At 40.2% G+C, this 18,200-nt stretch overlaps 1 protein-coding gene across 1 annotated transcript in view; it reads right to left on the reverse strand.

The window, feature by feature from the left end:
• The window catches only part of LOC126263682 (non-lysosomal glucosylceramidase), a 257,286-nt gene that overhangs the window by 80,020 nt on the left and 159,066 nt on the right, over nucleotides 1-18,200 (reverse strand). The window contains exons 10-11 of the mRNA XM_049960807.1: nucleotides 13,196-13,312; nucleotides 2,628-2,872 (exon numbers count right to left, since the gene is read on the reverse strand). Of these exons, the coding sequence (XP_049816764.1) occupies nucleotides 2,628-2,872; nucleotides 13,196-13,312 (362 nt within the window). The remainder of the gene's footprint in view (nucleotides 1-2,627; nucleotides 2,873-13,195; nucleotides 13,313-18,200) is intronic.

An 18,200-nucleotide genomic window follows, 5' to 3' on the forward strand; every position in this document is an offset into this window, starting at 1 on the left:
GTATTCATCCAGTTTTGAGGCACCAATGGAATCACTGTGATGTCTGACATCTTATGTTATAATACTCATGGATGTCCTTAGTTGAAACATAACTGTGCCCAATCCTCGAAAAGCAGTTTTTGCTCCTGGAGCACTCAAATTGGTAACAGAGCCAATTGCACACTACTCGGTGCAACGTACAACCATTACATAACAGACGATTTTCAAGTTAAGATGGTTAATCCCATTCTTCTACACATGCTTGTCAAAGATTAATGTACAGTCTTTTTTCAGTTCAATGAACATTCATGTGAAAGAAATTCCCATGAAAATTTAAGCTGATGCACAGCAACTGTACATTCTCAATAAATTTTAGAAATGATTTTGCATCTATCTCCAGACCTTTCTCAAAGACCTTCTTTTAAGGTGAGTTGGAAGTGAGCGAGTATCACAATACCTAATCCAACAACAGAAGTGTCCTCATCTGGAGTGCTGTGAACTGATCGTAAGTTAATTTTTGTGTGTCAAAGCCCTGGAGAAGGATGTCGTTGAGATTTCATGAAGGCTGCAAAGATCGATCCTATATACTAATCCATGACCACCTACTGTGACCCTGTCACAGGCATTTCCTATCCGATAAAATATTTACTACATGTGAAAAAGCCATATTATACACCAACTGTGTTTCAATTGCTGTATTATCTAAACAGCAACTAACTCAAATCACACAGTTGCTAATCATCCTGCACACCTCAACAACAACTTCAACAGCTGCTTGAATACCTGTGTGCCACCTGATCTGTCACCCTCCCCATCCCCATCCCCCGAATATGAGCTCTCTGAAATATGTAGATGGGAATTTTAACTCATTATCTAACATATCCTCTGTCCTCGCACACCCCTCAACCAGAAACTTACATATGAGCACCAACACCCTCACATCTCCCTCCTGTCATTTTCCAAACCATTAACTTATTTTTTCTTCACAGTCCTCTTCCCCTCCTCCCCTTCTCTCTCTCCATTTGCTCCCCATTCCTTCCCTCCCCCCTCCCCCCCTCATCTCTCTCTCTCTCTCTCTCTCTCTCTCTCTCTCTCTCTCTCTCTCTCTCTCTCTCCTCTCTCTCCCTCTAATCCATACATCTTACCCCTTCCTAGCTCCTTTCCTCCTCGCGTGTGTGTGTGTGTGTGTGTGTGTGTGTGTGTGTGTGTGTGTGTGTGTGTGTGTGTGTGTGTGTGTGGGCACACTCAACACCAGAGTAAGAGCACTAACTCGAAAGAACTTTATACCTCTAATTACAACTGTCTATGTGCCCCACATACATCAGCTAAGAATGAGTGCTTGACTTTCCTCATATTTTGTGTGTGGTTGCTATGCAGGAATTTCTGTTATTCAAAAATTCTTTGTCAGCATGTTCTGATCCTCAAGGTGATGAAGTCAATAATTAAGAAAGCCTCAGTGGTTTGTTCCAATGCTGCACAGCAAAATAATAATAATTACATAAAGAAGAAAAGTAACAGACAGTAGAAGGTGGTTTTTATAAATGTCAGTATCCAGAATGAATTTGGCAGATCATCACACCATGCTTCATTCATACACATTATTTTCCTAATTTAAGACACAATTTCTTTGAAATAAATTAATGATGTACCAAGAAAAGTAAATAACTATTAGTGTTTGATCTGTGTCCCCACTCAAAAATACAGGATGTTTAAAAAAAAGTGTCCCATATTAGTACAGTAAACAGTACTGGCCAAAAAGTAGTGGTATAAGCATACATCAGGAAAAAAATGCTTCTTGCAATTTGGGCAACTTCACTTGTCTCGAGAATGGTCAGTACTCAGTGATGTACGCTGCCTTCCTGCTGATGTTCGTTGCTCATAACTTATCAGTTGTGTTTATATATGTTTATTGCTATGGCACTGACGCAGCTGTTTGACACACCACTTACAGCTTTCTGCTAAATCAGCTATTCTGTTTGTCACATTCTGATGTTGTGCTAGCATTAGAACAAGAATAGTAAGTGTGAACAACGAAACCATGAAATGGAGTTCTATTACTCCTTGTGGAAAATGGGCAACAGCATTGACTGACAGGTATGTGTCATGTACACAAAACCACATCATCAACGCTACACTACATCTGGGGACAAAAAGTTTTGTAGATTGTTCCAGTGACATTCAGACATGGAATCATTCACAAAATGCACAAAGGATCACAGCAGATCTCTCACATTTTGCATGCCAGATACAGAGGAATGAGTACTGCCAAGTGCACACATTACAAGAGCACGTGACCCACACCTCTGACGAACTACAAAGGCAGCCAGATGTGTTCCCATGACTTCATGATTCTTTGAGGAGGGAGGCTGAAAGATGAGCAAGAGTAAGTGGTAACCATATCAAGTACCCTCAATAAACTCAACAGACAGACAACTATCACAGATCAGAATGGCCCATATCTCATGGAGAGTAGGCTTCTGGACACGTGTTCAGAGGATCTTTTTGTAGTTTCGATCAGTACTTTTTCCTGTAAAAATAAGGGACACTTTAAAAAAAAAAGGTCCTAGTATATATGTATGTGCATATTGTGTAAAGATCAGTTTAAGCAGCTGATTTCAAAATTGTGATACATCTAACAGTTTACTGACCTGGATCACCAATATCATGTGGAACTGTATCTTTTACTTTTCTTTTACTGGAATGTCCATCAAACAAGTGAGTGCGCACTGTATCTATCTCATTTTCAATAGCATCCAGCATGTTGTACTGAATAGTCTCCTGCAGTTTTGGCCACAATTTAGCCAGTGCAAATGAGGCATAAAAATGAACATCATAGGTATTATACATTCGATATTCATGTCCCTCCAAATATGCAAACTGACCATATTCTTTCCTAATAAAATACAAGATTGGTACAGAAAATTAATAAAGTTTTTAATTCTTGTTAGTAAGCAAGCTTGACATAAAACTGAAATCATGACACCATATAACATGAAGTGACTGAAAACAGCAATGCACAAAGACCACTAAACACAGAAGGTTTAATAAATGTAAATTTCAGTCAGAAAGGGAAACCTCAGAACACTTTTCAAAGTGTATAAATTGATTTTAATAGTAGTTCACCAGTCGAACTGCCTGATTCATAAATAATTGTACTGCATGTGGGAGTTGTTACTAAAACTTAATGCAAATTATAGCAACAAAAATAATTGATGTTAGGAAATATAATATAATTGGATAGATGAAAAATCTTCTCACTAAGTGGCAGCAGGAGGAAATACAGATAGAGTTATGGAAAAGTCACCCAAAACACCAAGTCAGGGAAGACTTATTGGCTGCAATGTGAAGGAAAGACAGACAGCTGATGTGTGTACCAGATGAGATTTGAAAACCTGAGAGCTTTAAAATAACTTCCGGGAATTCAGCCAAGTAACACTTTCAGCGACCGGCGATATTTCGGCGGGAGAACACCCCACCATTTTCAAGGCAAACTGCAACGGACAGGCGGCGTACATGCAAATTTAATACCTCGGTTCTCCGACAGAAGCAGGAAAGATAACACACACACACACACACACACACACACACACACACACACACACACACACACACACACACACACACACACACACACAGAACACTAGTGCCACCAAAGATGACCAAAGTCATAGCTATCGATAGTGAGACTATGAATTCGCAGGTGAGGCAGCATTGACTCTGTTCCTCTGTTTTTTGACAAGGGAGAGAGCCGGATTCCAAACAGAGTTTAAACAGAAACCTCCATCCCTGTTAACGAGGTTGCTCGCTAACTTAATCTCAACTGCCTCCCTAATGACACTGTCCCAATAGCTGGACATGCATGCCAATATCTCGGTGTTATTATATAACATGGGGTGACCAGTATCCAAGCAATGTTCGGCAATAGCAGATCTATTTGGCTGCTGTAATCGTGTGTGCCGTTTATGCTCAGTACATCTGTCCTCCACGGTCCTGATAGTTTGACCAATATATGCCATGCCGCAGCTACAAGGAATACGATATACACCCGCCTTACGCAGTCCAAGATCATCCTTAACGGAACTCAAAAGTGCTCTAATTTTAGATGGAGGTCGGAAAACACATTTCACAACGTATTTCTGTAAAATACGACTGATCTTATTGGACGTGTTTCCTACGTAAGGCAAAAAGGCAGTAGACTTAGGTGTTGACTCACAATTATCATCAATCACCCGGTGTACAGTTGGTCGATAGCGCAACGCACGTTCAATCTGTCTATCACTATAACCATTTTGACGAAATGTAACTTCAAGATGGGACAGCTCAGCTGGCAAAGTCTCAGCGTCAGAAACGACATGTGCCCTGTGTACCAAGGTACGAAGTACCCCTTCACGCTGAGCCAAATGGTGACAACTATTAGCTTGTAAGTACAAGTCGGTGTGAGTATGTTTCCTGTAGACTGCATGTCCCAATGATCCATCATCCTTCCTCCTAACCAACACGTCGAGAAAGGGAAGGCAACCATCCTCTTCCACCTCCATCGTAAAACGAATGTTCGGGTGGATCGAGTTCAGATGTTCTAGAAAGACATTCAAATTCTCCCTACCGTGAGGCCAAACAACGAAGGTATCGTCAACGTATCTAAAGAAACAGGCGGGTTTTAATGGCGCCGAATCCAATGCACGTTCCTCGAAGTCTTCCATAAATAAATTTGCGATCACAGGAGACAACGGACTACCCATCGCAACTCCATTTGTCTGCTCGTAATACTGGTCATTAAATAAAAAGTAAGTGGATGTCAACACATGCCTAAAGAGATTAGTTAAATCAGCAGCAAACCTGGCTTCAATTAACCGCAACGAATCAGACAGAGGAACACGAGTGAAGAGAGAGACCACATCGAAACTCACTAAAATATCAGAGTCATTCACCCTCAGTCCCTCCAAACGATGTAAAAAATCAGCTGAGTTCCTGATATGATGTTCACACCGTCCTACTTGTGGACTCAACAGAGAAGCAAGATGCTTGGATACACGATATGTCGGAGCGCCGATGTTACTCACTATAGGATGGAAAGGAACCCCTTCCCTATGAACCTTTGGAAGGCCATATAACCTAGGGGGAATGGCACTATAGGTGTTAAGCCTCTTGATTGTGTCCTGCGACAAACCACTTTTCTTCAGGGGGCTGTTGGTATTTCTCTCAACACTTTTCGTGGGGTCAGCATCGATTCTGCGATACGCTGAATCAGATAGTAAACGTTGCATATTTTGCACATAATCATGTTTATTTAAAACAACGGTGGCATTGCCCTTGTTAGCAGGTAAAATAACAATACTGGGATCAATTTTGAGAGAGCGTAAAGCAGCCCTCTCTGCTGCTGTTACATTACTCTTGGGTGGACGAGCCCTAGTCAAAACATGGCATGCCTCCCTCCTAACTTCCTCTGCAGCATCAGGAGGTAGTTTGCAAACTGCCTGTTCAATTGAACTAATCAAATCAACTACCGGCAAATTCTTCGGAGTAGGTGCAAAATTTAAACCCTTCCCTAGCACGGATCAGGATGCGTCGTCAAAAGATTTCTCAGTGAGATTTATCACAGAACGTCGATATATAACATCCGACTCCGCGCGATGAAAACGTTCAAACTTTGCCAAATGCCGGGCAGTAACAGAGTTGTACTCCCAGTCAGCTTGGGTCCATGAGGCACCGTCCAACCAATCCCAAGTGAAATGAGACACTTCAGACGCAACCATTAAATGAAAACGATACAATTCTTTGGAAACAGAATCCAAACGTCGACGAGTAAAACGAATCCTTTCGTGAACAAGAGCCAAGCCAGCACGTTGCTTGATACGATTGGCGGCAGGAGAATTAATATGGTGCACAACCTTAGCAAATGTTGGGACATGATTTTCATCACGACACCTCAATAAAAATGACAAAGCACATTGCAGTCTAACTCGACAGCTACGAAGTTTATCCAACTTACGTAAACACCGATACATTTCCTCCCCGTAGAGGTAAACAATGTGAGACCTGAGTTTCACCTGGCGTATACAACTTTCAAATAACTTCCGGGAATTCAGCCAGGTAACACTTTCAGCGACCGCCGATATATCTTTGGTGGCACTAGTGTTCAGTGTGTGTGTGTGTGTGTGTGTGTGTGTGTGTGTGTGTGTGTGTGTGTTATCTTTCCTGCTTCTGTCGGAGAACTGAGGTATTAAATTTGCATGTACGCCGCCTGTCCGTTGCAATTTGCCTTGAAAATGGCGGGGTGTTCTCCCGCCGAAATATCGGCGGTCGCTGAAAGTGTTACCTGGCTGAATTCCCAGAAGTTATTTGAAAGTTGTAAACGCCAGGAGAAACTCAGGTTTCACTGAGAGCTTTAATCCGATGGAAGACACAGTAATAAGCAATGCACAGATCACTGATAAGCACCATATATGAGTCAATATGAGCAGAAAGCTAACAATATAATTGTCCAATCTGACATTCAAAACATGCACTGAAATATTTTATACTGGAAGAATACATTGAAAGAAAGACCCTATCAAAACCTCAGCTGATAAGACGCACGGTAAACATTTTTTTACGAACTGTTGAACCTTACCAAAACCCTTGCTCATCAGGCGGCTGCAGAATTTTACATCCTGCCAGAGTTATACCAAACAGTGCATGCGCAATATGGCAGGTGCACAGCCTTTGCTGATGGCACAGTGATAAACAGATAACATAACTCAGCACAATCGTACATGCGGTAGTGAAAGTATTTGCAATGAGATAAAACTGAATTAATATTCATTGTGTTTAACACTTAATGTTAAGCAGTGTGCAAACCCGGTATTGTTTCATAAAAGCTGACCATGAACTGTATAAATGGAAGGCAGACTTACAAGAAGTAATAGATATGCACAAACATGTAACTCACAAAACTGTGAAAGAAAAATTATCTGGAAGATTTACTGAACAGGTGGTCACAAAGTCCCATTGCCTGCCGTTAATAACCAATATAAACTCCTAAACTTGAACAAATAACATGAACAACAGTTCTTTAGAAGAGCTTTCTTGTGACACAAGCCATGTAGAGCTGCTCATAGGAGACAATGCACCGTTGCCGATGGAGATCTATGAGACTGGACCCTCCAAATCACAACTGAGATGAACATTGCTGATTCCAAGTCTTCTTCAGCCTGGTTGTGCAAATTCAAGAAATCATACAGTACACGAAGTCATGAAACAGTGAAGTTTACTTCATGTAAAAGTGTAGAGGAGATGCATAAATCGTAGCTAACATGATGAAGAGGGTTGCTGCTATCCCTGCATCTGCTGTGTCTAATGCTGATCATACAGAGCAAACCCCACTTCATCATTCTGAGGTGAAAAAAGACAAGAGACTGTTGCGCACATCCATATACAAGGACAGTGATAAGTATGAGTGGATTACTGTTTCTGCAGGTTTTTATCTGGCTTCAGGGATCTCATGGTATACTATGACCAAAAATTTAAAAAAAGGGATGTTTACTATCAAATATCTTATAACCTACCTACCACAATCTGGAAAAACAAGAAAGAATAATTTTTAAAATTACATTCAAAATGGTTTCTAACCAGTTGTAGAAAGTAATCCACTGTTCTTGTTGGACTTTTGGCCTGGACATAATGATAGCAGAATCTTTCAGAATGAGGATGAAAAGACTATTGATATAACTCACATTCCTCCTGAACAACCAGCATCATTCTCAATAAAGATTTTTTTGACTGTAGCATGTATTTTATGAAAATTGTTGGATAATATAATTTCTGATAGCTCCATGTAATTTCAGGTTTATCAGGAGAACAGTATTCTTAACTATCAGTCATTTGTGCATTGTAAGTTTGCTTTGGCACATCTTACGAGTTATTTGAAGTATGCTTGGTACACATTCTTACTCTAGTGCAATTCTGTCTAAATAAAACACATAATTACCATGACATGCCTGAAAGCATTAATTTTTCTTTTGTCAAGTGTGCCTTGTGTACGGAAAATTTATGTTTTCATCATCAAATGAGACTTCGCTTTATTGTGACAACTATGGAGAATAAACAACGAATTGTTTCATTATTACTAAAATATACATTATGGAAAAATTACTAAAATATACATTACGGAAAAATTATCACAAGCAGGAACTGCTATAAAATGTTGTACATGTAACAAATATTACATTTCAATTAAAGTCATGGTTAATGGAAGTTGCCTGTAATGTAACATCAAACACTGCATTGACCAGTCAGTTTGGCTGTCAATACAAACCGCCTCTTATTCAACACATTAATGGTATGTGACATTTTTTGTATGGTTTAGATGCTTCAAATTCACTTGTGTCACTCCAGATATCGGCACTACATAATCTGTCATGGCTAATCATGCACCAGGCAGGAAGTACTGCATGAACTGCTGCCATGAGCAGTTCTTCATGTGATTTAAAAAATACTTGCAGTGTGTCTTAGCAGCAAAAATTTTGACAGTGCATTTCTTTTATTGTATTTGTCACAAATAAAAAATTTCAGGGTGGGTTGTGACATGTTGGATTGGACCATTCCCTTGTAAGTGCATCAAACATGGCAGAGAGAGAGAGAGAGAGAGAGAGAGAGAGAGAGAGAGAGGGGGGGGGGGGGTAATAATGGGTAGGGGGGGGGGATGATGTAGAAAAATAAAAGGCAATGACAAAAAGTAATAGTTACTAAGAAGAAATGCTGAGACCACAGAAATCAATGTAAATTTAGGTAATGTGAGCAGTGAGGACCAAGAACATGTAAGGCCAGTTCCCTCCTCCTAAGTTCTGAGATATTGGTTTCAGGAGAAAGAATACAAATAGCATGTGTGGTGAAACAGGCAACTTGGTCCATCTGTCATGTAGCGCATCCTCTGCAACAGGATATTTTATGTTGCCTATGCCCATTGATCCTAAACAACAACTTGGTGGTAGCCATATCAGTGTAGAATGCCGAACAGTGTTTACATAACAGCTGGTACACGAAATGTATCATATCACAAGTTGCTATCCATTTGCTAGCATATGGTTTGCCAGTTACAGAGCTGGTATTGGCGGCAGTAGGGTGGGCTCATCAACCATAAACAGTTCTTTGTGTGATTTTTAAAAAATACTTGCACTGTGTCTTAGCATCTAAAATATTGACAGTGCATTTATTTTCCTGTATTTGTCTCTAACAAAAAATTTCCGGGGTGGGTTGTGACATATCGGATTGGACCATTCCCTGGTGATCAGGCCAGTTTTAATGTATTTATCAGCTAATTCAACAAGACTGTGACTTAATAAAACCATGCCTTGAAATGAGGTCCATTCTGCCTCACTTTTTCACCACCACAACTAAAATCACTTTCTGTAGTTCTCCTCTCCCACCCACCCCTGCTAATCACGGCAATAGATCATATCTCCTTCTGCATCCATTTTCCTATCCTATGGCATCTACCACTGTGACCACCCCTGTTGTAAGACTTCCCCCATGCACTTTCCAAGCACCACTTACACCAGACCTGCAATTGGCAAAACACATATCATTAAAGGGAGACACACCTGTGCAACAACACATCGTGTATGAGCTGTTATGTAAATACTGTACAGCCTTCTATGGTATGAGCACCAGCAAGTTATCAGTTAGGATGAACGGGCATATACAGAACATGTGTACTGGCAATACACAACATTCTGTCACAGATCACACCCTACAACTTGATAGTCTTAATCGTGCTGCATACTGCACCACATGCTCTCTACTGACACCAGTTTCTCAAACCTCTGCAGGTGGGAACTGGGATTAAAAAATGTGCTCTGACCTCGCCATCCACATGGCCTAAATTTACATTAATTTATAGGGCCACAGCTTTCCTTTATCTTCCAACTTGTATACAAACCCCCCCCCCCCCCCCCACACACACACACACACACACTCATCCAGTCCCGCATGTCTATCAAGTATAAGGCACTTAGCTCCCCGCCATTATTGACTCTTGCATGGTGTTTTTCAGTAATCTCTGTCTTGCTTATTATCATTATCTTCCACATTTCAGCTCTCAGCATTATAAGTCCTGTCCACTGCAGACACCAACAAACAGTCTTTCCCTCTCATCCTGACTAGCAAGTCTCCCCTCACCTGCAGTTCTGGGGAGACACAGCTTTTATGTGTGTTTTATTTTGCCACCAAAAGGTGAGTGGATTTATCTCTCTCTCTCTCTCTCTCTCTCTCTCTCTCTCTCTCTCTCTCTCTCTCTCTCTAATTATGTTATATTACGCTAAGATACAAAGCTTGTGCATAAATGATCAAGATTAATGTTAGGTTCACATCCAAGATTCTAGCCAAAGTGGTTCTCAATGATATGAACCAAGGAAAAAGTAAAACTCATTTGAAAATTAATCATTCAATGTCATAAAGATGTAAATATATACACAATACAGCAATTTAAATAGTTTCTATTCTTCTATAGTCACACAACATCAAATAAGAATAATTTTCATTGTTTATTTACAGTGATCCTACTACCACATTTAAGATGTGTAAATGGTGAATATGACATAGAACCCTGCCACAAGGTGATAATACAGTATTAATGATATCTGTATGCAGCAGTTGGCTGCACAATCACAAGGTCTCTGCTGTCCAGAAACAAAGTTTTTTAATGTAGATCAACTGCTGTGACCAAATAAGCAGATTTAATTAAACAGTGTAATAAAAGCTGGATGCATAATGCATTAAACAGAATACAGAGTAATTAAATATCACAGCATGTAGTGTTAATTCACATGGGATATGTACAAAACATGACTGCCCAAATTACCACTAACTTATAAAACAGCTGTAGAAGAAATGTAGTACAACTTAGGAAGACAAAAATACAAGATTAAAGCCCATTCCATAAAGTGAAGAAAAACGAAGAATAATTTTGGGTAGTTGAGGGCATATTCACTCACACTGACTTGTATCTGCAAGCTGATAGTTGTCACCATCCAGCTAAGCATGAAGTAGTACTTCATACCTTGGTTCACAGGGCCCACGTTATCTCAGACCCTGAAAGTTTGGCAGCTGAGCTATCACATCTCGAAGTCACCTTTCATCAGAACGGTTATAGTGAGAGGCAGATCAAACGTGCTGTGTGCTATCAGCAATCTGTGCGACAGGTGAGTGAAGACAGCAACGAAATGGCACCTAAGTCTATGGCCTTTTTGCCTTACGCAGGAAGCATTTCCACCAGGATTGGCTGTATTCTGCGGAAATATGATGTGAAATGTGTTTTTTGACCACCTTCTAAGATGAAGGGCCTGTTAGCATCCGTAAAAGATGATCTTGGTTTGCGTAAGGCTGGTGTCTATCGTGTTCCCTGCAGTTGTGGCATGTCATATATTGGTCAATCAGGACTGTAGAAGACTGGTGTATTGAACATAAGCATCACACACACTTACAACAGCCGAGCAAATCCGCTATTGCAGAACCTTGACACCGGTCATCCTATGGAATACAACAACATGGGGATTTTGGCTTGCACGTCCAGCTATTGGGATAGTGTTATTAAGGAAGCTGTTGAAATCAAACTATCAAGCAACCTTATAAACAGAGATGGTGGATTTTGTTTAAATGCTGCTTGGAATCTGGCTCTCTCTCTCATCAAAAACCAGAGGGACAGAATTAGTGCTAGCTCACCTGTTCATAATAGTCACTATCGATATTTCTGATGTTGGTTATCTTTGGTTGTGTGTTGACTTTGCGGTTACTTGTTCTGTGTGTAGTATCTTCCTTGTTTCTCCTCTGTGAACCGATGTATTAAATTCCCTTGCACATTGCTTCCTCCTTGCAGTTGTGCCTTGAGAATGGCAGGGTGTACTCCTGTCGAAATATCAGCGGTGGTTGACGACGTCACCCCTAAGTTATTTGAACATATCTGGGAATTTTTAATTTCCCTGCATGGTATATATCAATAATCTCTTAAGAGATTTTTGCAGAACTCCATTCTGAACCCCCTTAAGTAAATACAATGGAGCCTCTTTTGAAAGTCCATTCTTTTCTGCACATTTTCAGAAAGAAATAATTGAATTTAAGGGCTAATGATTTCGCTCTAATATCATGTGTCTTGCAGTTACTGTCAAAATGGAGTTGAATACCATTTGCCTTATGAAGTTTATTTGATCCATGACTAATGATGTTCCCAACAAAACATTTTCATTACATTCTTGGAAATTCTAGGTAGTCCATGGTTATTGCTATTTTGATGGTGAAAGAACTTTTGCAGTTTTCTGTAGTGCATCATTAAGTACTTAGAGGAGATAACCCTGTACATTAAATAAAGCCCCCCTCCCTGGCACAAAATATTTTGACCACAGATGTTACCCAAAATTACTAGACAAGTAAAAAAAAAAACATTCATAAGGAATGTGATCAGCAACCTTATCTTCCATTCTACCTGTTATTTTAGCTTTCCTACATTTCTGACACAATGAAGTTGTGAGCAGGCCACGACACAACCCTGAATCATGTAAATATTAAGACTATTCATTTCCCATGAGAGATGACTGCCTAGTTTTGAGTTCCAATCCAGCACACAGTTTTGATCTACAGTGAAGTTGATTTTCCAGGTATAGATCAGACTTCATATAAAATCAAAAACATAAAGTATTACTAAAACACTATCCTGGAACACAAAACTCAGTACCAGTTGCAGCACAGAATCAACAAAAATGCTATTTTCATTATTTCACATGATTACTGACCTACTTTAACAATTTAAAATGCTATCATTATCTATTCATTTCTTTTCTGTTAAAAGTTTCAAGCAATAACACAAGTACTACAGTAAAAAAACAGCGAGAGTGTCTCTCAAGGCACAGCAAATGACACACCCGCAAATACAAGGACTTCCTTCATCCAGTATTTGAGAATGTGAGCACTTAATGATTTTCAACAAAATTAACACACAATATCAAACCTTTCCTAAAATTTTTTGCACTTACATGTTTCAAGACAAATATTTAACACCTTAACTGATCTGTAAATTAATGACATCTGAAGCTGTTCTACACATAGAAGTACAATCCTTAAAGGAATCAGCGGTTTATTGGTACTACAATGAAACATAATCATTAAACTGACACACAAATTTAGGAAGAAAGTAACATTTTATGAGAACAGATTTTACTGTATAACTGAATGACTAGGTAAAGCTTACCTAGGATCTTTTGGGTACTTGCTGTCTGTAAAATCCATGTCCAACCAGACAGATCCTCCATCTGATACATAATATAGTTCATTAAACAATGCACTTTTGTACCAATCAGGCAGATTTCTGAAACAGAAACATATCGTAATTTGAAAAAGTGAAATCAGAGGCTTGTTATGATTTTGGACAAGTAGTACTCATACTAAAGAATGTAATCAAATGAATGTTTAGTGCAGCAGTAACATCACTATTGAAGACTTGTACAATTAATATGCATCATTTTCAATTATTAGACTAAAAAATCAGTGACGAAACTGTTGCTGGACCACTGAAGGCAGCACTCATGACTTCTCCAGAGAGAGAGAGAGAGAGAGAGAGAGAGAGAGAGAGAGAGAGAGAGTGGCATGGATCTCTGGATTATTTGTGTGGTTTTTTATTTTTCTGTTTTTCTAGGTTTTTTGTTCAGTTTTGTTACTAGGGATTCTTGGTATCCATTATTATTTGCTATCTAAATAATTATATGCAGCTCCTTATTATAGTTATGTTTGTCAGCTGGCATTGTGTTTAATCTGTTGATCATAAATCTGAGGCAGATTCTTCTTGGGCCTGTGGGTGCTTAGATGAGTGATGTAATCTTGTGTCTGTTGTTGTGTTTTTCCTGTTTTCTTTGAGATGGATACATCTAGCAACCTTATGTTTTTGTGTAATGTGTGTATCTCTGCATGTAGTTGTTGTATTTTATTTTCTGGTTCATCTACCGAGCAGAGGATGTCATCCATGTATCCCCACCAATACAGTATATTGAATTTTTCTGGTACTATTTTCTGGAAAATTATTTCTTCTATTTTGTTGATGAAGATATTTCCTAATTTTTCTGAAATTGGGGATCCCATATGCAATTCTTCTTCTCATAATTAGAACTGAATTTAAGATAATTTTAATCAGTGATGAGGTGTGACAGGGTACTTATCTCTGTTACGTACTTTGTGGTAACTAATTGTAAGTATCTAAGTCTTGTTCTATTATCTTGATTGCTTCTTTGAATGGAATTGTGGGCTACATGTTTTTTACATCAAATGAGACCAACATAACTGCATCTGAAATATATAAGTCTTTTATGTGGTTTATTAGTTCTTCTGTGTTTTGCACTGTTCTGTCATTTTTGTTTTATATTGTTGAAAGACTGAATGAATTATGCTTCTGTCATCCTGATAGTGCCCACCATTGTGGGAGTTGGATTACTGATTTTGGAAAGAGCAGACATGTAGTTCGAGTGCTTAGGGGAGTTGCCAACATGGATAGCATAACTGACAAGCTGTTGTTTGCACTCGATTCACAATGGAGGGACCCCAGCTTCACGAGTAAGATGTTCACAGGGCTAGTTAGAGAGGCTTCTGTTGCAAGTCGAACCCAATATCTACAATGCTGAGGGGGATGTTGAACTGTATGCCAGACTCCCATAATTGAGGTGGGAGTCTATTGGGGCTTTATGAAACTGCAGAAGGCTAGTGCAATGTGCAACCCAGCTGGTGTTACTCAGGCAGTGTAGTGTATTAAGGTGTATTAAGTTGGCGAAGATGGGAAATCCATGTCGACCGAGAATCAAAGACCAGTCCTAAAAAGCGATAAGTCTCCACTACGCTGTGTAGTTGGTCATTGAGATAAAGTTCTGGTTGTGGGTGAATGGTACAATATCTAAAGAAGTGCACAATGTGAGTCTTGGCAGCAGAATGAAAGCCAAGGGTGAGGGCCCATGCCTGCGCCTTTCATGTGGCGCCTTGCAGCTGACATTCAGCAACACCTACACTAAAGGCAGAACAGTATAGACAAAAGTCGTCAGCATGCAAGGAAGGTGATACTGTGAAACCCACAGCTGCTGCTGGACCATTGATGGCTACTAGAAAGAGAGGGACACTCTGGGCAGAGCCCTGAGGAACCCATTCTCTTGGATTTGGGGGTACAGTGGGAAGCACCAACTCTAACCCAGAACGTACGGTGAGACAGGAAGTTCTGGATGAAAATCTGGAGCAGACCTTGGAGACCCCACTCATGTAATGTAGCACGTGGTATGTTGGCATGTGGTGTCATAAACCTTTTGCAGGTTCAAAAAGACAGCTATAAAGTGTCGAGGTTGGACAAAAGCTGTTCAGATGGCAGACTCCAGGTAAGCCAGATTATCAGTAATGGAATGATCTTGGTGAAAACCACCCTGAGACAGAGCCAGAAGACTGAGACCCAAGAAGCCAACACGGCTACCAGCTCACCATTCGTTCAAGCAACTTACAAAAAACATTGGTGAGACTTATTGGGTGATAACTTGTCCATCTCTAGAGGGTGCTTACCTGGTTTAGTACTGGGCCAATGGCGCTTTCTCATTACTGTGATGGGAACTCGCTCTCTCTCCAGATGCAGTTAAAGATGACAAGGATATGATGTTGACAGTCCACCGGTAGGTGCTTATCACTTGATTGTAGATACAGTCTGGCTCTGGGGCTGTATCATGGCAGTTGGCAAGGACACTGAAGGGAGCATTATATGGCTCTAGGTGACATGTAGAAAAAGATAATTGCTTTCACTACAACCGCTGTTTTAGCACATGATAGGCATGTTGATAATTCCCAGAAACTGATGCTTAAGCATAGCACAGACAGTGGCATTCAAGGTAATACCTGATACACCTGCATAGAGATGTCTGTCTAAGGAGAGGCACATGATCCAATGATCAAAACATAGCATTCCAAGAATTCTTGCTTCTGACTGTTTATTAGGTGGCACCCTGGGGATGGAGCCACTTAAAGATCATGAGGTGCTCCATCGATGGGTGCTACTTATGGTGTATTTGCAAGGTCTTTAGCATGGGTCCACCCCACAAAGGATTATGGGCATTGAAATCACCATGGTGCCAACCACTCTGAATGAGGGCTCTCCCCATGGGTGCCACCCAGCCTCAGCAATGGCTACCTGGCCAGTAATCTGTTGCTTGGAGTCCCTGGGCCCAGGCACAATGTGCATGTACTCCTTCGCACGCATGTGAAGTTTTCAGCTCAGGCACCAACAGTGTGATCCCTGTGTGGTCAGGGGACTACCACCATGCAGGTACTTGATGATCTCCCACAACAGGATGGTTACCATGCCGGGTTTTGTGTCTATTACTGCATGAAATGGGAGGGTGCACAGATGGAAAGGCCAAAGGTGGAGCATGCACTGCATTGGGTGACCTGGTGACCTGCCCTGCACAATCCACACTTTTGGAGAATTTTGAAAATTGTTGGCAGGTCAAAACCAATAATGGGTACAGAGTTTTTATTTGATGAAAAGTTGTACAATATGCCAGAAGTGGAAACTCGAGGTCCAGTCATAAACTGGGTCCAAGCAGAGTCAGCACCAAGAAAACCATTTAGTGGAGAGGCAGAGGGAGAAAGGGATAGGAGAAGTATAGGCACGTAGCGTGGATAGGAAATAATGCTGCACAGGCTGGGGGCCCATGGTAGCCAAGCACATACTCACAAAAGAGCTGTGAGCCCGCTGGAGGTGATTCAATAGTTTATTGATAGGTTTGTGGAGGTATGTGGCATAGTTTGTTGATAGGTTTGTGAAGGTATGTGGCATTAGATGTCTATGTGCAAGTCATGTAATTGCGTAAATAATGGGCCACTCACGTAGCACGTGGACATTCAACCAGCTTCACTGTTTTTGTGGTACTCTTTCGCAGGCTCTGTGTAATAATAATCTGATCTTCATCACTGTCGCTTATCTCAATGGATTTTCCCATTTGCAGACCATATCTTCGTTAGCGTGATTCCCTGTTTGTATCTGCTCTGCTTACATAGGTTTTTTTATCGCAGAACATGTCCGCAATGCCACAAGGCGGTATCCAACGTCGCAGTAGGCAGTGGTCATCATGTTTAAGCTTATCAGTGTACAATCACTGATAATGATGGATTACTTGTCCAGCTCTCCAACTGTCCTTAATTTTTATTTACACATCTGGCAGAAAAATTTTAATACTATTCTGCTAACACAGATCCTCCATTGCAACTGGATTATAATAATTTTTTATATTTATAGTATATGAACTTTGAAACTCAAATACCAATATCCCACAGCAGTTCTACGCAATGTCAAAAATTCTAGAGAAAATCAACTTTGAAACTATCTGAGCATCTTCAGTTCAGTAATTCATGGCTCATTTTGCTGATAGGCCACATGGCTCTGTGATAGAATGCTCACTAGCAATATGGTCCATCCAGGTTAGATTCCCACTCGATGCAAATGTTTTACCAATGGTGCATGTTCTACAAGCATTTCTGTGAAGTGTAAAATACGTACACGCAGATGAAAAAGAGAATGGTAATTGTTGTTTCACATTTCATTTCAGTCAGTCTTTTCTCACTCTTTTTTTCTCCAGATCTAAAACTTACATCATTTAAATATAAACTTTATCAAGTATATCCTAGCTGACACATATCTGTAGTTTTTTATGAAAAATATATGTCTTCTAATTTTTAATTACATATTACAGAAAAAATATAAATTCTAATTACCATTCTTTTGTATGAGATTGTTAATAAAGATTGTTTTTTAGCTAAACATTTCAGATTTTTTATTTTCATTTTTACATATTTTATGCTTCCTGGCAATGCCAGTAGAACATCCACCATTATTAAAAAGTTGCATTGGCTGGATATTTAACATAGGCAACTTATGTTGCAGATGAACCTTCTACAATGGAACCATGAGGCTACATCTGAGCCATGGCGGCTTGGGTTTGATCTATCGAATGTACTGCATATAATATTATCGCTGTATCGCGGAGGAAAGAGAGTAGTGGCGCCCCCCTCGTGGTGGAAGTCGGCGAGGCACCTGTGACTGTCGAGTGGTTGGATTTTGGAGGGTGAGCAGAAACAGTGAGATAGGCAGTAGTGCGCGGAGCGTGAAACTGTGTCTGCCGACGCCATTTGTGGTACAGGGAAGTTTGCCACGTTACCTGATTGTGTTTGGGAGTTTACGGCGG

Source organism: Schistocerca nitens, chromosome 6 (assembly GCF_023898315.1).
Source record: "Schistocerca nitens isolate TAMUIC-IGC-003100 chromosome 6, iqSchNite1.1, whole genome shotgun sequence".
Lineage (NCBI taxonomy): Eukaryota > Metazoa > Arthropoda > Insecta > Orthoptera > Acrididae > Schistocerca > Schistocerca nitens.